Source organism: Acyrthosiphon pisum, chromosome A2, assembly GCF_005508785.2.
Source record: "Acyrthosiphon pisum isolate AL4f chromosome A2, pea_aphid_22Mar2018_4r6ur, whole genome shotgun sequence".
Taxonomy (NCBI): domain Eukaryota; kingdom Metazoa; phylum Arthropoda; class Insecta; order Hemiptera; family Aphididae; genus Acyrthosiphon; species Acyrthosiphon pisum.
The window spans coordinates 20,656,998-20,679,713 of NC_042495.1; the positions used below are offsets into that span (position 1 = coordinate 20,656,998).

At 28.1% G+C, this 22,716-nt stretch overlaps 1 protein-coding gene across 1 annotated transcript in view; it reads left to right on the forward strand.

The window, feature by feature from the left end:
* The window catches only part of LOC103307919, a 44,458-nt gene that overhangs the window by 13,365 nt on the left and 8,377 nt on the right, over positions 1 to 22,716 (forward strand). The window contains exons 4-14 of the mRNA XM_029489855.1: positions 10,152 to 10,158; positions 10,437 to 10,586; positions 13,905 to 13,940; positions 14,355 to 14,372; positions 16,284 to 16,310; positions 16,587 to 16,616; positions 17,475 to 17,489; positions 18,844 to 18,861; positions 20,970 to 21,011; positions 21,486 to 21,530; positions 22,177 to 22,185. Coding sequence (XP_029345715.1) covers positions 10,152 to 10,158; positions 10,437 to 10,586; positions 13,905 to 13,940; positions 14,355 to 14,372; positions 16,284 to 16,310; positions 16,587 to 16,616; positions 17,475 to 17,489; positions 18,844 to 18,861; positions 20,970 to 21,011; positions 21,486 to 21,530; positions 22,177 to 22,185 — 397 coding nt within the window. The remainder of the gene's footprint in view (positions 1 to 10,151; positions 10,159 to 10,436; positions 10,587 to 13,904; positions 13,941 to 14,354; positions 14,373 to 16,283; positions 16,311 to 16,586; positions 16,617 to 17,474; positions 17,490 to 18,843; positions 18,862 to 20,969; positions 21,012 to 21,485; positions 21,531 to 22,176; positions 22,186 to 22,716) is intronic.

Genomic DNA, 22,716 nt, shown 5'->3' on the forward strand with positions numbered 1-22,716 from the left:
ACGTTCACAGGTCGGTCGGTGTGAGTGCGAATTATTTTTGGTGACCGGGCAACACGCTCTATTATTGTAACGTTCCCGGCGTAAACAAACATATTAAATAAGTCATTTTAAGAGCAGTTGAGAAATAATAGAGATCCATAAGTACGATTTTTTTTTATAAGTATTTAAAGTTCAAATTTTGACATCATTGAAAATGTACAAATTATTTAATAGGTTTAGTTAAAAATTTATAAAACTATCAACTTTTATAGCTAAGGATTGAAAATTCAAAACAATGATTCTCACAAGTAGTTTATACTATAACTGAAAATGTTATGCCATTATAAACAATTTGTGAAAAATTGTGCGTTAAAGATTATTCGAGGTCAATCGTCAAAAAACTATTTTTTTTTAATCTAAAAAATAGATCTTAACTCTTAAGGTATAATTATATAACTATGTAAGAGTTGAGGTCCCATTCCCTACACCTACACACTGCAGCGGTAGCGGTTACAGCAAAATTAAGCCAGATACAATTTTTGTAGGTATTGGATCGGTTTGGAAATATTTTACAAATGTTTATGTAACGACGGCACGTTTATTTGCACAATTAACAATATTGTCAATATCACCATAGATAATATAAGAATGGATAGGACATAAGAACTTATCAGATGAAAATTTAGTGTTGCTATTTTTTTTTAAGGTTATTTGGGGCAAATATTAATATAATAGTTGATAAATAATAATAAATATTAAATAACCAAATTTTATTTTGTTAAAATATTATTTTAAAATTTCCATTTTCCAGGCACAGGGGGCACAACAATCAAAATACAAACTAATAAATATCCAATATAACTGACTATCCTGTTATTTTATTATTATTTAATAAAATAGATTTGCACATGACCTTAAAAAGTCCCATATCGTCTTTCTCTCTTTACGTTCTCTCTTCCTCAAAAAAGTACGCGGCCCCATATGGAACTGGTATAGGCATGTCCTATCCATTCTTATATTACCTATGAATATCACAGATATATATATTTCGACGAGTGCGACGTTGACGATGGTTTGGAAAAAGCTGTCACCGCCTTCCACCGTTGGCCGGCCGGCGGCGGTTAGACCGGTTGTCGGTCGCAATCTCGCGGACGTCGATAAAGACACCGCGGACGTTGCGATATAACGACATCGACATTTTCATGCCACCACTGTTGTGGGTGCAGACCCTTTTGGTTTATGCGCTATAAATCATAAAACTACCACATTTTTAAAGAATTATGACTTTTTTATAAAAAGCATAAGGCTAATAGGCTAATATAATTTGTACCGGGGATGGCGAACCTTTTGATAACTGCGTGTCAAATCAAAATGTTTGGTTTGATTTTATATTTGCCACGCGTGTCAGAAACTTTGCAGACCCTTTTTTTTTTTTTTTAGTCGTCGTGTAAGGCATCCGAAACTATCTGTGGTACCTACGTTTGTACGTAAACGCGAAAAACGAATTTATTTATAATCTAATCGTTTACGAGCTTAGGAAATGGAAAGTACAGATTACAATATCTTACGATATATTCCAATAATAAGTTAAAGATAATTTCAAATTATCCAAATTTTTTTGGAAAGTGAATATACGGCCGTACGAAAACAAGTATCAAATAAAAAATATAGAAGATAGAATTATCAACAAGGTTATTGCATTATATTTCTAATGGTAGGTATATGTACGAATTTACGATATCATAATATTCGAATAATTGATGTATATTGTTACACGTCATTTTGTAAGACAAATAAAATTCGTGTGTCGCAGTGGAACTACTTCAGGAATAATAAAAAAATAATATATTATGAATTAATTAGTACTGTTCGTTTTTAATTTTATAAAAATTGATACTAGTTAAATGTATGACAACAATTATCATGAAAATTGTGTGGATAGTAATTTAATAGTTAATTTAAGGATTATACTTTTGCAAATAAATTCCCAAAAAAAATATTTTGAAAAACGTTATTATACATTTCAAATAAATCAACTCCAAAAAAATATAGATATTTTAAAAAATTGTATTAACTATTTGACTTGAATAAACGTACATCGATAAAAATTTGTCTAAGAATAAAATTAGATTTACAAATTGGCAATAATTTTGAATTTTTCTGAAACAAAATTAGGAACAGTTAAAATGTTTGCTGTTAAAAAAATTATATATTGTACTCGGTGTCTATAAATTAAAAAAAATGTTATTAGAACAAAAATTATTTCATTTGTTAGGTTGTTCTGTTACTCCCTGTAAAAACTATACAGTGTATTTAGGTACATAAGCACAAATAATATTAAACTAAAAAATGGCCGTCAATTAACTTGGGATAGAACTTGGGATAGAACCCTTCCCAGTCCACCACTGAGTCCGTATAGGTCTGTGGTTAATACCGTATTCTAAGTCTAAAGATTTCTTCATTCATTAAGCCTATACATAAAGGCTTAAACGTAGAACACAGTTTAAATGGGAATATATGGTTTCCAGTTTAGATACATTGTCGATGGTCGTGTTGCTAGGTACGTTCTTTTTCTTACTTAGCTTCGCGACACTACCGTGCCACTGGATACTAGATCAACTATTTCCTACATTTATTTGATATTTTTGTAAAACATATATTATATATAGATTTATATAAAATTATTATCCTTATTTACCTATACTTATACCTTTTAGTTTTCAGTTTTTCAACTCAGCACCTTGCTTAGTCACTCTATATTGTTCTACTGTTAGATCAATCTTGGATTATGGATCAATAGTTTGGAATCCATTCCTTCAGGTCGAGATCAAGCATGTCCAAAGAATTCAATTTCGCTCCCTTGGCCTTGCTAGATTTTAACTAAAAATTGACCACCTGCCCCCAGCACAATTAGACGCCATTAATGAGAACATTAAAACTCTGTTCACTTAAAAATCGACTAGAAAGAGCTGACCAACTATTTTTGTCCAACTTGCTTCACGAGAGGGTGGATGAATCCTGAAGTGAAGTAGTTTACGTGTACCAAGTATCATACAAGATCACAAGACCCTTTTCTCCTCCCCGCTTTAAGGTCCAACTTTCTGCTTAACGATCCCTTAGTCAGAGCCATGCGTTTGTCAAATAATAATATTAATCTTTGGTCTTAATAAAACATATTTTTCTATCACTCTTATTCCACTTTTTTTTACCTAACCCTTGCATTACCTTAATATTATAACTAATTGTGTATATGTCGTAGGCCATAGTGTTGGTTTTTAGACGGGAATATTGAAAGTCTTGGATGTTGATTGGTGTCTTGGAATATAGAAGGATATCAATGAATTTATACCGAATTCATAGTATTCAGACAAAAGTATTGGAATTTGGACAGAAATATTGGATTCTAACAGGTCGGAGGCCAAACCATTTGGTTATACATTATTTCTGAATAATCATGTTGATAATCTCATAAACAATATTGAATATAGTATCTCGTCTGAATAAAAAAGAAATAAATAGGTCCTTTTAAGTCATAACAGCATTATCAACTATTCAATAAAGCTGTTTATATATAAGCTATATATATATAGCTGTATATATATTCGCTCAATTTTTTAATAACTGTTTTCGATTAGACATTAAATTAATGTAAAAACAAATTTCATTATAAACATTGATTTTGCTCGAGTCAGTAATTCTAATAAGAAGTAAAAATATTGTATGGAATTACAAAAAGAGAAAAATGTTTTACAGGTGTTTCTGAAATGGATGAGGAAACTAGTATAGACGTACTCAGTGTGATGGCCCAATAAAGATTTTTTTGAAATTTATATAGATCTTAAAAATCTGGGTTTATACAAATTATTATTAGAACATTATCTTAAATGTAAAAATAAATGGTTTAGTTGTATTTTTTGCAAAATTCTCATGTGAATCGAGGTTTCACATCATTTTTGCGGTTGTCGTGCGTTTTTCACGCTCGAATCGCCGACTAGAAAAAAAAAATGACGTGGCACATCGATTTGTATGAGAACACTACAAGATAAACAGTGGTGATATTTATTTGTTGTTATTTAAAATACATAATTAATTAACGCATTATTTTACATTGTCAACTAATAAAAATGATAAAATAATAACAAAATTAGGGTTAACACATTTTTAAATGATCGAATTTACTGACATACATTGCTTTGTGTGATTTAGTTGTACAGGTAATAAAATATGATAATTTTTATCCATTAAGTATATATTTTAAAATAACTAAATGACCGTATTTTTTGGATATTGAACAACACTTAAAATTTATTTTTAAGATTTAAGTTTTTAATTTACATTTTGAACAATGGATTACACTGACATTGAATATTCAGTAAGGACATGTTTATGCCAAAGAATTACCTAAGTAATAGAGATGAACTTTTGATGAGAATTAATAATGTAGCTGCAGATATCATTTGACAAACACCAAATTGGTTGGAAAAACTTGGAATCCCTTACATCGTCGGATCGAAGTTAACGAGAGTCACATACTCACGCTGAACAACTGTAGATAAAAATAGGTTTTCAAAATAAAGTGTATTTAATTATAATTATTTTACAACGTAATACAACTTAAATGTATGTCAGTTAATTTGATAATTTAAAACATTGTTAACCCTAATTTTGTAATTATTTTATCATTATTATTGGTTGACAATGTAAAATAATACGTAAATTAATTATGTGTGTTAAATGACAACAAATAAATATCACCACTGTTTATCATGTAGTGTTCTCATAAAAATCGGTGGGCCACACCATTTTTTTAGTCGGTGATTCGAGCGTGAAAAACGTGCGACAAGCACGAAAATATTGTGACACCTCGATTTATATGAGAATTTTTCAAAAAATCTAACTTGACCATTTATTTTTACATTTAAGGTAATGTTCTAAAAATAATATGATTTTAAAGATAGAAAAAAATTTCAAAAAAATCTTCATTGTGCCATCACACTGAGTACGCCTATACTGGTTACCTAATCCATTACAGAAACACCCTGTATGTATATCATAAAATTTAGTTTAAATAATGAAAAGGTTTTATACACAGAACTTTTTTATTCTTATACACTCTTGTCTCTTTTTCCAGTTTTTTGGGTTTTATAAAATGTGTGGATGTCTAATACTTAATGTTAACAATGTATCTGATAATAATTGTATTTATTTATCCATTAAAATTATGGTTATATTCATAAGATAACATGAAAAAAAGATATTGGGTAGAAATCGCTCTGCTGAACAATCTGGTATTGTGACATAGAACATTTTCATTCTAAACCCACAATTTCTCTTTTGTCAAACCAAACTTTAAGATACAAACTAATATACCTACCTACCTACAAGATAAGTTTAAAAACCTTTGATAGTGAAAAATCACGGAATTACTGTTTCAAAAGATCGTTCGTTTACTAAGCATAGAATAACTATGTAGACGATAAGACAAAGTGAATGCTAAGATTTATAATATAGTGTGGCCCTATTTAAAGTTGTCTAATTCTGTCTTTATAATATAATGCTTATAAATTTGTATTATTTATTATTTAAATAAATATTAAGTTTATTTTACCTTATGTATGAGCCATATTTTTTTTTTTTTGGTAAAACCTGACCTTTGAGTTAAAACAGCACTTTAAAAAAAAAAAAAAAAATGTATATGTAAGTACATAGTTTTAATAGTAAAGGCAATTATAGTATTATATAATATTCTATATCGTCCAAATATTAACGTATATCCGGACAACTGTGTCGTTGAAATCCTGTCCCGTTTCGTCAACAAATAATATTTTTTTTGCTAATTTTATTATCAGTTGATAGGGTTGAATCTACTTTAGTTTTTGTTTAAGTTTTAAATCATTATTTACTCAGTTGCAGCCGGTTTCGTCTAAATTTGGACTATATTTCAGCAGGTGTGGCGTTGTAAGTACGTAATATATATCCACACAAAAAAAAAAAATACATTGTCTACTTAATATTTTCTAGTTTAGTTTACTCAATTGTTTACGCATACACATGTTTTGTTTTGCATATGCTAAAAAACCCTTGAATTATAAAAATAAGAAAACATTTTTCTTGCATTATTCTTATACTTAATTCTGAAAATATTTTAAATTTTTTGTGCATACGAACATGGTCAAAATAATTAATATTCTATTAGCTATATTTTTTATGATAAATTGTATTGGATGTATATACGCTGGTGAGTAGGTACATACATATATATATAAATATATTTATATTTTACATTACATGATACATCACAGATTATTGTTTATGGTAAATCATAGGTATAAAATATACAATTTAAATTATAATAATTTATAGACTGTTATTCTAAAGAATTAATAATTGAATCATAATATTAAAATATTAAATAAAATACGATTTTTAAAAAAAAAATTAATGTTTAACACAATAGTCAACAATTCTTTTAAATCTATAAGCAAACACAATATTATTATGATATTTTTTATTTTTAATAACAATTTTTTAAATAAAATTAATAATAATTATATCAGCATAAGTTATTATATTTTACTTTAGAATATACTTTGTTACATTGAGAATGACTCACATATATTATGTTTTCTTGTACTACAAGTCACACGCAATACGACAAAAACTTTTAATTAAGTAGAACTAATTCCGTATTGATAATTTTAATTGATTCATTATCAAATTTTGAAGACAAAATATTATCTGGGCATCTTCAAAGGATTTCGTTGGTATTTTAATGTTAGCTATAAGAATTGCAAAATATTACTATATCAAAGTTCTCATAGCTCATATTAAAATATAAATATCAATAAAACCAAATAAGTTGACTTAGATAAAAGTATTATATTTAAGTTTCACAATATAGGTTAATTCAATATGATATTATAAAAGGACATCACAAAATTGGAATTGCCAAACAAAAATGTTTGTACCTATATTAGGCATACTTAACACATTTTAAAGCAATTTTGACTTCCTCTTCAAAGTCAACCGTATATCTAACAATTAACAACATCATTATTTTTAAGATAAAACATATTTTTTATTAACGTATAATTATTTTAAAACAAAACAAAAAGGTTGTTTCAGTAAGTAATATTGTAATTTATTCTACCTAATCATAATGTTATCACTTTTCTACTAAACCTTTAGTTTTATTTATATAAAAGTAATATGGATAGGTATTTTAATTGTATTCTATGGTGTAAAATATATTACGTGTCGCTAATTTTTAAATTGTATTCGAATAGTTTTATAAATAGCTGCAAATTAATGAATGATAATGTACAAATTTTGTTTTCTACCATATATACCTACCTATTACTTACAGTATTTTTCAATTATTCAATTAGTAAGCATAATAATAACGAATCACTGAATAATTATGAGAGTAGATAGCCACTCGGAAACATAAGGAAAATATAGAATATGTTGAATACCTACTGGTTTTATATAGAAATTCCCGTTTGCTCTGATCTTAGATTTTGAGCAGAGCGATGGATGTATTATGTTTTTTTTGTGTGTGTATATGTCTATAATAAACATTTGGGGCACCAAAAATGCTTTGATTTTCTACTTCAGCATTCATCATCTTTTCTGATAGGAAAGTGAATCTAGTTGGTCCTAAAAAGATTCTCAGTACTTTTCTAAAGCGTCATGAAAAACAAACAAGAATTTGCATTCATATGTATTCACCATTAATTAAATTAGATTATATAAATTGATTTAAATACCAATAAAACCATAAAAGTTTACTTAGATAATAGCATAATATCTAAGTTTCAGAATATAGGTCAATTCAATCTGACATTATAAAAGGACATCACACAAAATTGGTTTTGCTAAACAAAAATGTTTGTACCTATATTATAGGCGTACCTAACACATTTTAAAGTAATTTTGACTTTCTCTTCAAAGTCAATCATATAACAATTAACAACCTCGTAATTTTTAAAATACAACTTTTTTTTTACTAACTAACCAATTCTTATTTTAAAACAATAACAAATAGGTTGTTTAAGTAAGTATTATTATAATTTTTTCCTACTAATCGTAATGTGATCACATTTATATCGTGTAATTTTTATTTATATATAAGTAAGATGGATAAGTATTTTAATTTTATTCAATGATGAAAAATAAATTACGTATTGGTAATTTTTAAATTGTATTCGAATAGTATAATCAATAGCTGCAAATTAATGAAAGTGCATAGGTACTTATTTTTTCACATGTAGATTATCTAATACCTACTGTATTTTTCTTTTATTCAATTATTAATCATATAATATCATAATAAAGCAAAGAATAAGGAGGAGAGGAGAGAACTGGTCTGAAAAATAGGAAAAATACAGAATTCGTCAATTACTGGTTTTGTTCAGAAATTCCAGTTTTCTGAGATCCGTGAAGTTAGTGGAAAACTAATAAAAAGCACTAATTATCACTAATACACGAAGTTTTAGTGCTCAATTAGTGATTTCAGAAAATACAAAAATAAAAATTAGAGCTCCAATCTACCATCAATTATCCACAATTATAAAAACGTCCCGCTAACTGCTCGCTCCGGTATTATAGAAATCACTAATTAACGCTATGTTATCAGCTTTGTGAGATCTTAGATTTTAAGTGAAGTAATGGATATAATGATTTTATAATGTGTGTTTTTTGTGTGCGTGTAAATCCATTACTATCTCTTGGAGCAGTAAAAATGCTTCAATTTTCTACTTAAGCATTGTTTCTAGTAGGAAAGTGAATCTAGTTGGTACTAAAATAATCCCAGTACTTTTCTAAAGCATCATGAAAAACAAACAAGAATTTAAGTTCATATATATTCACTATTTAATAAATTATGATTGATAAAATTATTCAATTATTACAGAATAATTTTTTTTTTTTTTAAATATTTATATTATATTTATTTGATAGAAAATTAAAAAAATAGAATAAATTTAATTCCAGTGCACTGGGTCGACATACAAGAACAATCATTTTATGAATTTCATGATTTTGTATAAATATTCAAGAGATTTATAAAAGTAAAATTAAACAAATTAAATCAACCACCAAATTATTGCTTATATTTTTAAAAGAACGTGAACGTGATCTGGTTTCTATTTAAGAACTGAACGTAAACGTGAAAAAATTCTATTTTTTAGTGTACTTTCGAACACTGTTTACGATATATTTTTTTTTCAAGAATTAAATTATTTATTTATTTCAAACATTACGGCAGAGCCCAATTCTTTACAAGAGTACATTAAGTATATAGTTACATTTAAATATTTAAATATTAATAATTAGGTGTTTAATAGAACAATAAATAACAATTATAACAATAAGATAAATTTAAATAAGGAATGATGTTTGTTCATTAGGTATGCGCATTATACGGTACATAGGATTATTACGGATGTAGTTATGAATGATTATTACGGATGAATTTGGGATTGAGAAGGTTGTATGAGAACGGAGGGAACGCTGTGGTACTTTAAAGTTGATACCGGAGAGAAGAGTGGGAGCGTCAATTGATCCGTCCAAGAGCTTACGTAAAAAAGATAGATTAGTAGTGACTCTTCTATCAAACAGTGAAGTTAGGTGTAGTTCAGTGAGCACCGAGAAGTAGTTATGAGGGACATGATCTATCTTGAGTACATAGGCAGCGAATGATAAGAAACGTCTTTGCACACGCTTTAGTTGAAGGGAGCGAGATGTTGTATGTGGGTCCCATAACATGGAGCCATATTCTACAATAGATCTAACTAAGGAGCAATAGAGCTCTTTTATCGAAAGTTCGAGCTTGAATTCGGAAACTATTCGATTTACAAATCCTAGTACTTTTAGTGCCCTACAACACGAAGATTCGACATCTATAAATAATTTTGATAATGGTATTTGTACCTGTGTTAATAATTGATATAATATATTCTTAATTTTTGAAACTTAAAATGTATTTTTAATAACCACTAAAATTATTGTAGATAAAATGAATAATAATTGTATCAGTATAAGTTATTGTATTTTACTTTACAACGTACATTGAGAAGGATTCACCTGCATGTGTCACCTTGTCTTAATATATGACAGAAAAATTTAACCTAACGGAGTTAATTTTGTATTGTTAACTGTAATTTGTTTAGTATCAAAGTTTGAAATCGAAGTAATATGTGGGTATCTCTAATGAATTTTCTTGTTATTTTATTATTTATGTTAGTTATAAAAATTGCAAAATATGACTAGGTATCTATATCAAAGTGCTCTTATAATTCACATAATCGTAGCAACCGTAACACATAACAAAAATGTTCCCTTTAACAAATTAAGATTTTATACTTTAGATATTATGTATTAAATTATTTATGGAACACTTAAAATTAATGGATACAATAGTCCCCTCAAGAATTTTTTCCCACTCTAACCCCTAGACTTATATTTAACACATCTTAACCAAGTTTTACTTCCTCTTCGAATCAACCATATTACAATCTCATTATCATTGCAATACAACATATTTTCAACATTATTTTTTTTTTTAAAAGATCCAAAAGTAATTGGAGATCCAGAAGTTGATATCGGTGAGTTTTATTATATTGTTTTCTTGCTTTGTGAGATTTTATGGTATTTTACGACCTAAAAACCAGCCATGAGTGCAGCGAAACACTCTGGCCTCGTGACCTATAAGCCCAACCACGCGTATGTGCAAATAACATGTGTATCATATTGTTATTGTAAATGTAAATCATTCCAACGCATATTTTTGGAACAGCGTAATAAGGTAACTTATATTTAAAGAGGACCAAATGCACTCTGTAGTTACTATACTATAGTAGATATTGTTCATGTGTACGTCATGTATGTCTTGTAAGCAGGGATCGAAACCGTTTCAAATTTTAACGGTTATGGTTTTAGTTCTTGAGAACGGTTTTCTAAATTTTCTGGTTTTGGTTTAGGTTTTAAGATCGGTTTTTTAATTTTTTTGGTTTTGGTTTCGGTTTAAAAAAGGTTTTTCAAATATTTTATCAGTTTAAAGAACGGTGTTAGAAAATTTTCGGTTTTGGTTTTTGGAACGGTTTTTAAAAGTTTCCATTTTATTTTCCTGTCTAATTACTGTAGATTCGATTTTTATTATCAATTAACTATTATAAGGGCCGAGTCTAAAGCCCTGAAATATGGCTACTTTGTATAATTAGTGTACAATATACGATATAACAAATAAACGTTCAGCAGAACTAATTTCGTGTTATTAACTTGAATATTTTGTACTTAATTTAGGTGCCTCATGCCTACTTTTACATTCAATATAATATTATGTTGCCATATTATGGTTGAGATCATTATTCGATTACATTAACATTTAATTGTATATTACAATAACATCACACTATATTATTTGTATTTTCAATTTTCAATCATAAGTTTAGTAATAATATATATTATATTAATATTTCGTAATACTCAGTAACTGCATCGGGATTTTTATCAATAAATCCAAACATAATAATTTCTTCGTATAAAAATAGTAGAATTACAAATAATATAATTAACTTTATGGAATTCAAAGAAACCGACATTGGTTTCAAATTTTAATCGGTTTTTCAAGAACAGTACAAGAGCGGTTTTTCAATTCTATGGTTTCGATTTGGGTTTTGAAAACGGTTTTTTAAGGTCTTAGGTTTCGGTTACGGTTTTTTAACCGGTGTTTCAAAGCTTTTGGTTCCGGTTCCAGTTCCGGTGTTCAGAAATGAGAAAACCGCGGTTTTAACCGGTTTTTTGGAAAACCGGTTAAACCGGTTTCGATCCCTGCTTGTAAGCATTGATCCAGAACTTACATTGTTAGAAGACAATTTACTTTTCATACTTATTTATGTGTTTTAGTTATAGTGAAATATTATTTATTATTATTATTATTGTAACTAATTATGTTGTTTATTCACTTTTGTCGATCAATACTATAATCTTCATTCAACAAGAAGTATGATGGATGGGTATTTTAATTTTATTCAATGATGAAAAATAAATTACTTATCGATTATTTTTAAATTTTATTCGAATAGTATTATCAATATCTGCAATTAATGAATGTTCATATTTATATTTTTCGGTCATATGTTCTTACCTAGTACCTACTGCTGTTAGTGCTTTCAGCATATACAAAAATAAAAAATTAGTGTCCCAACCTACCATCGATTATCCACCATTTTAAAAATGTCCCTATAACTTCACGCTACTTCACTAAATAAAATATTTCGTGCGAAAACATATTTTTAGTTTGGTGTGGGGCTGGGGAAACAGCATATGAGGAAAATGTTTTTTTCGGTTGTAAGGGATTTTTGAAAAATTTCGCGTAAGGTCATACAAATTTGTACAAATTCCGTAATAAATATCAGCCAAAAAAAAAATTGCAAAAACACAATATGAGGGGGGGTAGGGAAACTTACGAGAATATTTCGTTCTTCGATTAACGATAAAAATTTAAAATGCTATGTTAAAGATCTGTAAGCAAATTCTTGAATTGTGGTATTATTATATTATTTATCCGTTGTCCGATCGAGTCGGTCGAGATAATGATAATACTAATATGTATTTATGTCCACACGCAATTAACTGACTGTGTACGATCAAATGTCTATTTTAATTGATATACGGCACCCATAATTTCGTTATGAAATCTATTTTCGTTGTTAGTAAAGTATAGTGTATACTCAATAGTCAATAATCAATAGTCATATTATTATGACGTATGTTTGTGTATACACGCCCCCCCCCTCATATGTACGCTACTGATTGTTGTTTTTTGATTCTGATATAAATTAAAAATAATAAGTTAGGTATTTTTAAGTTTCAACTTCAAATTTAATTTAAACTAAAAATTGATAAATAAATAATAAACTCATACTATGTAACTAAAAATAACTTAATTGTTAACAAAAAATTTGAATTTCAAATTCTAGTCGGCAATTTTGAAGATGACTACCCCCCATGATTTTTGAGATCATCACTGATAGTAGGAATATATTATTTAAGACTATCTATTTTTAATTATTTAGAAGTACATTATAAAATTGTAATTGTTTGAGAATTTTAATTTTACTTTTTAGTTGGTAATTTTATAATTGTTAATCTATTGCTACCTCATTATTTTTGAAACATAAAATGTGTTTTTTATAACCACTAACATTATTGTAGATAAAATGAATAATAATTGTGTCAGTATGAGTTATTATATTTTATTTTACAACGTGCCTACGTTGAAAATGACTCACACGCATCCATTTCCTTGTCTTACAAGTCATTCATGTACTATAGACACTTTTAATTCAGCAGAACTAATTTTGTATTGTTAACATTAATTGGTTCATTACCAAATTTGAAGTCGAAGTACTACCTGGGTATCTCCAATGGATTTCGTTGGTATTTTAAAAATTGCAAAATATTACTACCAATATCAAAATACTCATAAAACTCACTCAGAATCATATCGATTAAAATAAAAAAGTTTATCTAGATAATATTATTAAGTTAAGTTGGATAATATTAACATCACAAAATTGATTTTGCTAAACAAAAATATTTTTTTATTAGTTATGGTAATTTACGGGGGTTAAAGTGGGGAGGACGCAGGACACTGTCCCCCTACTTCTGTCGGTGGTTAAAAAGCGTCCCCTTTAACAAATTAGGATTTTATACATTAGATATTATGCATTAAATTAAATATGGAACGCTTAAAACAATATGGATAGATTATTTCCCTCTTGAAATTGTCCCCACTTTAACCCCTGGACTTATTTAACATATCTTAAGTAAGTTCTACTTCCTCATTGAAGTCAACCATATTACAACATCATTATCATTGCAATACAACATATTTTCAACATAAATTATTTTAAAACAAGATCCAAAAGTAAATCAAGATCCAGAAGTTGATATCGGTGAGTTTTATTATATTTTTTTCTTGATTTGTGGTATTTTACGACCTAAAAACCAGCCACGAGTCCAGGGAAACATTCTGGCCTCGTGACCTATAAGCCCAACCGCACATTGGCCCTAAGGTCAAGTCGGTGGAAGTTATAGGTTTTGAGTACAATGTAAGTTAAAATGAATTAACTAGGGAAAAATAATGTTAAAAGAGAGAGACGAGTTAACGCTTTAATAAATAATAACATAAAATAATAAGAGTGAGATTGAGAGCAATTTAAGTTGAATAATATAGGAAAATTCAATCTAATATTAAAATAAACATTTTAAAACAAATTTTACTTCCCCTTCGAAGTCAACCATATTACAATCCATTATCATTGAAATACAAGATATTTTTTACTAATTATTAATTATTTTAAAACAAGATCCAAAAGTTGATCTCGGTAAGTTTTATTATATTGTTTTCTTGCTAATCATAATGAGATCACTTTTCAACTGAATAATTGTTATTTATATATAAATGTTGAAAATATAATTTATATATTATATAATGTTACAACATATTTCATATGTGCAAATACAATAAGCATCATATTGTTATTGTAAATGTAAATCATGCTAACGAGTATTTTTGTAACAGGGTCTTGAGGTCACTTATTTATAAAGACGACCAAATGCACTCTGTAGGCACTACACTAGTAGGTATTGTCCATGTGTACGTCATGTAAGCATTGATCCAGAACTTACATTGTTAGAAGACAATTTACTTTTCATACTTAGTTATGTGTTTTAGTTATAATGCAATATTTTTCATTATTATTGTAACTAATTATGTTGTTTATTCACTTTTGTCGATCGATACTATAATCCTTATGCAACAATAAGTATGATGGATGGATATTTTAATTTTATTCAATGATGAAAAATTAATTACTTATCGCTTATTGTTAAATTTTATTATTAGAAAATTGTATTAATGAATGTAGATATTTATATTTTTCGGACATATGAACTTACCTAGTACCTACTGTTGTTAGTGCTTTCAGCGAATACAAAAAGAAAAATTAGTGCTCCGACCTATAGGTACCATCGATTATCCACACTTAAAAATGTCCCTCTAACTTCACGCTGCAGAAATATGAAAAGCTCTAATTAACGCTATTCCATCAATGTTCTATGATTTTAGATTTTAAACGTAGCCATGAATGTATTGATTTTATAGTGTGTGTAAATCTATCATTATCTTTTGGAGTAATAAAAATGTTTCGATTTTCTACTTCAGCATTGTTTCTAGTAGGAAGGTGAATCTAGTTGGTCCTAAAATATTCCCAATACTTTTCTAAAGCATCATGAAAAAGAAACAAGAATTTACGTTAATATTTATTTATAATTTAATAAATAATGATTAATAATAGGTATCATTTCATTATTATTATTACATTTTACTCATTTGATTACAAATTCTAAAAACAGAATAAATTAAATTCCAGTGCACTGGCTCGACATAAAACAACAATAATATTATGAACTTCACGATTTTGTATAAGTATTTAAACGATCTATAAAAGTAAAATACAACAATTTAAATGAACCACCAAATGATCGCTTATATTTTTTAAAAAACGTGACAATGATCGGGTTTCTATTGAAGAACTGAACGTGAACGTGAACAAATTCTATATTTTAGTGAACTTTCCGAACACTGTTTACGATATATTTTTTTTTAAGAATTAAATTATACATCTATAAATATGTTTAATAATGGTATTTGCACTGTTTATAATTCATATAATATATTCTTAATTTTTGAAACTTAAAATGTTTTTTTAATAACCACTAACATTATTGTAGATGAAATGAATAATAATTGTATCAGTATAAGTTATTGTATTTTACTTTACAACGTACATTGAGAAGGATTCACCTGACTGTGTCTCTTTGTCTTACTATACGACAGACACTTTTAATCCAACAGAACTAATTTTGAATTGTCAACTTTAATTGGTTTATTACCAAATTTTGAGATCGAAGTAATATGTGGGTATCTCCAATGAATTATCTTAGTATTTTATTATTTATGTTAGTTATAAAAATTGCAAAATTTGAATATCTATATCAAAGTGTTCTTATAACTCACATAACCATTTAAATATTAATAAAACCCAAAAACACATTAGGTATGTTAAAATGAACATCACAAAATTGAATTTGGTAAACGAAAATGTTTGGATATTTGTCATACTAAACACATTTTAAAGCGAATTTGACTTCCTCTTCAACCATATTAAAACCTCATTATCTTAATACAACATATTTTTACTAACCATTAATTGTTTTAAAACATGATCCAAAAGTATATGAAGATCCAGAAGATAATCTCGGTAAATTAACTGTTTATTTTTTTTCTCACTAATCATAATGTGCTCACTTTTCTACTGTATAATTGTTATTTATATAAATGCCTGATGGATAGGTATTTTATTATGATTATTTTTAATTATAGTGTTTATACTTACGCTAATTATAATAATGTGTTCTTAATAATCATTAATCAACCTATCTAAACAATATTCACGAGTTATAACTATACTATAATACTATTATCATTTAAAAATATATATTTAAAATTCAATTGTTTGAGAGTTTTATATTTTTAGATAATTGCGATAACATTGGTGTCAGTATTGGTAAGTTAATATTAGATTATTTTACTTTCCAACATACTTTGATAATGACTCATTACTTACCCAAATGTGTTTCCTTGTCTTACGAATGTAGGTACGCCAGAAAATTACAGTTTATTAGAACTAATTATTTATTGTTAACATTAATTGACTCATTATCAAACATTGTGGTTGGAATATTATCCATTATCTAGGTATCGCATAATGATTTCATTGGTATTTAAATTTTTAATTTTCTATTAAGATTTCAAAATATGCTAATGAATTCATAACTCACGTCATTAATATTCAATTATCAATCAAATAGTATATATTGGACTGTATAATATTATTATATTTAAATTAGGTAGGTAATATTGTAAATGCAATATAATATTAAAATTAACATAACCTACTAAATTGGTTTTCTCAACATAAATTAAAGTACTTTAAATGTTTTTGAAATAGTTTGACTTCCTCTTCATAATTATTTTTATTAATTATTTTAGAAAAGCTGAATGAAAATAATCTCATTGGTATTTAAATTTTTAAGTTTTTATTAAGATTTCGAAACATTGCAATGGCCAATGGGTATCAAAATGCTAATAAAGTCATAACTCGCATCATTTATATTCAAATATCAATCAAATAGTCAATTTCGGACTGTTTAATATTATTATATTTAAATTAGACAGGTAATATTTAGGTCAATTCAATATAATATTACAATTAACATAACCTACTAAATTGGTTTTTCTGAACATAAATTAAGGTACTTTAAATGTGTTTGAAATGGTTTGACTTCCTCTTCATAATCAGCCATATTGCAACATAATTATTTTTGAAATGGAACATTTTATTAACTAAAATTAATTATTTTAGTTGGCCTGAATAAAGGTAATTATTATTTATTATTATATTTTACTTTTCAGCACGCCTATATATTACACATGTACATACATAGAGTTCCACTAATTGAAGGGTGAAATTCAAAACGTGGTATTGCCAAAATTTCAAAAATCGAGTTAAACATCGATTTTTATGGTAAAAAATATGAGGAATTCAATTTTGCAGTCAGAATTAAAGTATATTGATTACGTTTGTAAATTAAGTCGATTTTAAAACTGATGTTCAATGCATAATGTGATATTACATGTTTAATCATGTTCAAGTAAAACGTATTATTGCCCATGCTATTAGTATTGGAGCATACTTGATATCATTGAAAAATGTGATATTGCCGGCGATAATGCGTTTTGTATCAACAGAAATAGGAATAACTTTTAAACGTGGTATTGCCATTACCTTTTCAAAACCTGCAATACCAGGTTTTGGTCTGACACGAAATTTTTAAAGCATTAAAAACAATATTTACAATTTTGGTGGATTTATTTTTCCACTGTCAATCGTTTACTTTTTATTTTTTCATATAAATATACTTATTCTGAATGTTTATAGTCGTCAGAAAATGTGTTACAGTTTTCCTTGATTTGTGTACATTTTGGTTTTTGGCAAAACCACCTTTTGCCTTTCTGCCTTTCAATTATAATGTGATACATTTTCATCAAATTTTAGTCATACCTCTTACGTTTTAAAACGAGTTTGACTTCATTTTCAAAGTCTACCATATATGTCCATATCACAAACTCATTATCTTTGAAATATAACATATTTTTTGTCATGCCTGCACCGAAAGTTTGACTTTTTATAGCAGTTGAAGCGTTGGAAAGCGTCCTTTTCCCGTCCGGTGGGTGGTAAAGCGGGAGTCCCTAAAAGTATGTTGCGGTAAAGTGGAAATCTCAAAAAATTCCGGGTGGTAAAGTGGAAATCCCTAAAAGTGCTGGCCGCACATATCACGCGCGTATCCCCTGCACAACCAGACACTGAAATCTATATCACGGGCTATACAAAACATAAACTTTTGGATAAATCTTATATTAATATTATAACCTCCGTGCGTGACGCTTAAAATAAATAAAACCAAATCGTTTCTTTCATGAAATGTTGTTGCCGTACAATAGTCTGGTTGTTGCATAGATCCCTACATTACTTTTGCCATGATCAATGAACGCAGAGGCGTGACAAAAAATAGTACGTGTGGCTCGTGCGAGAAGGCAATTTCAGTTTTGGGCGAAATGCAGCCCTCAAATACGGATCGTGGTGCACGCGTCGCCCGTGACTGAAATAGCTCACTTTCCGCCCTCGCGACACAATATACTATTTCACTAACCATTAATTATTTCATAAAAAGGCCAACTTGGCTGCCTCAGTAAGTATCATCATAATTGTTTTTTACTAATCATAATGTGATCAATTACCTACTGTACCTATAATTATTATTTTCTATTATAATAGAAAAAAATTGCAATTATTGATTGTAATTTTTTTTTTGACACGTTTATCTTGTGGCTGGCGTCGTTTTATAATTTTGTTCGACAAAGAGATGAACGTTACAGTTTCCGACGAACGTTTATCGTGTTGAGGCTTGAAGCCTAAAATATTATTGTATTTTTCTGACCGATTACACGTTGCAGTTGCCATGCCAACCAAACCAAACAATAACAAAGATGCAATTGAGGTACTTCTAGTTGTTTTATTTAAAAAATATTAAGATGTTTGAATTGGTGTACAAGTTTACTTTGTATCGGTCAAGCAGGTTTTAAATATTTTTTATAAAATTTAAAATATTTATTCTCATCAAAATATTGCTACAATTGAAAAAGTACTTCGCCGATGCAAAGTAAACTTGTATACTAATTCAAACATCTTTACATTTCTGAAATCGAACAACTAGAAGTACCTTAATTTTTGTCAGGCGCTTAATTTTTTATTCATATGTTACACGTGTGTTAGACAGTGTTGGGAAAGTTCCTTTCAAAAAGGAATTCGTTCCCGTTCCTCATTCCTGTCGCGAAAAAAGAACGCGTTCCCGTTCCTTTACACATTTTTTACGTTGTCAATGGTGTCTTTGCGAAAAACTTTTAAGTCAGAAATTATCGGTTAACTAACTCCTTCCTAAGGAGCACCGATTTAAACAAAAATGATTTGTTTTATATTCTGTTCCACGAGAGAACAATCAGTCCGCCGACTGATTCTCGTCAGGGCCGCACATTCGATATCGTTTAAATTAAAACGACTCACGTCTCATATCAAGACGATAGTCGATAAAACGTATGATATCAGGTATAAGAAGAGAGAAAGTTCAATATCTACGAGAGAGATAGACTATAAGAGTGCTTTTTGAGGTTAAGTTATCTTTGGCGCTCTTACAACCTCAAAAATTGTATACCTTTATTCTCAGTTGATAAGCTCGATGTCCTATCCATTCTTATAATAGGTATCTATGATTATATACCTTGTATAAATTGGAACTAAACTAAAATATACCTACGATACCTAGGTTGTTCGTTTTACTATTTACTAATGATTGATGAAGTAATACCAAAATACCAACACTAAATATATTCTAGAAAATATTATTATTAAAAACAACTTTCATTTTTATTTTTTTTTTCATTATTTGAGGAACGGAAATGTTCGTTCAAGTTCCTTAAAAATAGGAACTCTTTCCCGTTCCTCGTTTCTATATTTTAAATAGAACTTGTTCCGAGCCTCGTTCCTTAAAGAACGCGTTCCTTCACAACACTGGTGTTAGACAAAGACAGCAAATCGCCGCATGCAACGCCCTTAAGATGAAGGAGTTATTTCAATATAGGCAATTTTTTATGCGCGTTAAGGTGGGTCGTGTAAATGTGTGCATACTAAGTGATCATTAGTGTGAGTGGCTGTACATAAAATAAATGGCGGAGCAATCCTGAACTTATATGTCAATTACGCTGCATTTACATTACTAATTAGGTACATATTATGTGCTTTTTAGTGAAACACTGATACTTAGTTTCATATTTCCAATGATATACGTACATTTGCCTACTCCCACCCATTTCAATTTTTCAATAATATAGCTTATTGTGTGACATTATAGTATGAACAATTATTTTACATATCTAAAAGAAAAAGGACCACAAGGGGGGGAAATAAAAAAAATTCTTCTAGTTCTTACATATTATGGACTCCCGTATTTTAGTTTCACTTCTGTAATTATTTTAACAGTTGAAATATATAGTGAAATCATACAACTGAATACTGGTACTCATTGGTGTAAATTATAAAATATAATTACTGCAGGTATGGCTTTGACTTATATAATAATATAATATGTAACTATTACGAATTTAATTTTTAAACTAATTTAATTGTATACCTAGTTGTATAAACATTAAATGCATAATTTATTTATAATACCTATGATATTTTTTAAATATTACGAGAAGTCGATGTTGTTACTTTTTTTGAAACATCATAATATAATTACAGTGGACTTAGAATGTAATGGTATTATAAAATTGGAAACCAATGGTAAGTAATTCATTTAGATCTTTGAATATCAAAATCATTTTTGATAATATGTATTTCATTAAATTGCTCTTTATTTTTAGTATGCTCTCTACTACCTATAATGTAGTTAATATTTAGTGTAGACCTAAAATATAAAAATTATAGTTTTATTGAAAAACTAAAAAATTCAGTATAATGCAAGGAACACAAAAATTTCACAGCTTATCATTTTTATTGGTTCTATTTGTTGTAAAAGACCCAAAAATATGGATGAGTGATTTCTATGTTTGTCAACCATTAGCACCGTCTTCCTTAATCTTTTTACCAACATAGTTTACATTCTAATATAAATACTAATAGACACATAGACATAGTTATTTAACTGAATTAGATAGGTTGTCCAAAATTAAATTTCCCTTAAATTGGCGATCATAGTATTCCTTAAAATGGGCTAAAATTGCAAGTTTTTACAGTAATTTAAATATTTTTACATAGCGTATTATAATAAATCCGGATGGAAGATCAAAGTTAAAGACTTTGGTTAGTATACATTGATTATTTATAGTATTGTAATTTAATATTTAATAATATACATTAGGCAAATAGGATGAAAAAATATTTTACATACTACATTGGTAATCACCAATTAGTGTCATCGAGTAGCAACTAGTATTCATTTTGGAAGTTGACACTAGAAAAAAAAAATAATACTATCACTCCAATTACATTAACTTTATGGTGATACTTATCAATCCCACATCCTTGTTGTTTAAAAATACATTTTATTTAATCGTATGTCTCGTTAAAATAGTGTCAATTTATTATAACTAGGTGGTTAGCACGGGTTTTTATTCCTAAGTCTTCAGCTAGTTATCTGGTGCGACGCTATTTATAAAACATTAAATATATTTTGTGCGTGTTTAATATGCACTAGGTGGTAGCACTGAACACAGCTTTATTTGGGTAAGTTTTGAATGAAACTCACTGCCCTTCAGAGATTTTCCAATGTGGTCTCTATCTTATTGGCTAGTTAGGTTGAACGTTGACCCTGTTGCCAATTATAAGCTTAAGCAGTCAGATTCTGGATCGATACTACATCAGAAAGTTCAAGTTAGCTAGAACTGAGGTCTGATGTATACTAAAACCAAGATACACCTATATAGTCTATATTTTTTGTTTTTCACAGCATTAAAAAGTAAGTTTTACCGAATTTTATATACACAAAAACTACTGGTCCGTTTCCAAAAGTTATATCAATAGATCGCTTGATACTTGGAGGGTGTTTATAGCTTATTTTTTTAACCCCTATAATATGTAACATTGTAGCTGAAGTGTAGGTTATACATGATTTTATTTCAGCTCACAAAAAATGAATATTTTTTATTTAGTTTATTTAAATGGCTTCTATTGGTAACCAATAGAATATCTAATATTATTAGAAATATGGTATATATATTTTTTTACAAATCTACAAACTTATCCTAACTGACTGAATAATTCATCTGGCTTGACTGATATGCAGTTTGTTTAGTAATTTCGTTTTATTATGTAAAGACCTACTAAGAAAGGATTTTCCAAAATTCTCATGTAGAAAAGAACTGAAACAATGATTTTTAGGTTCACGGTGGATATTGGAACTTATTTTTTTTAAAACGGTATCGTATCTATGTACGTTATTAAAAAAAAACGGGGATGATGTGTGATTATTAGGGAACGGATTTTATTG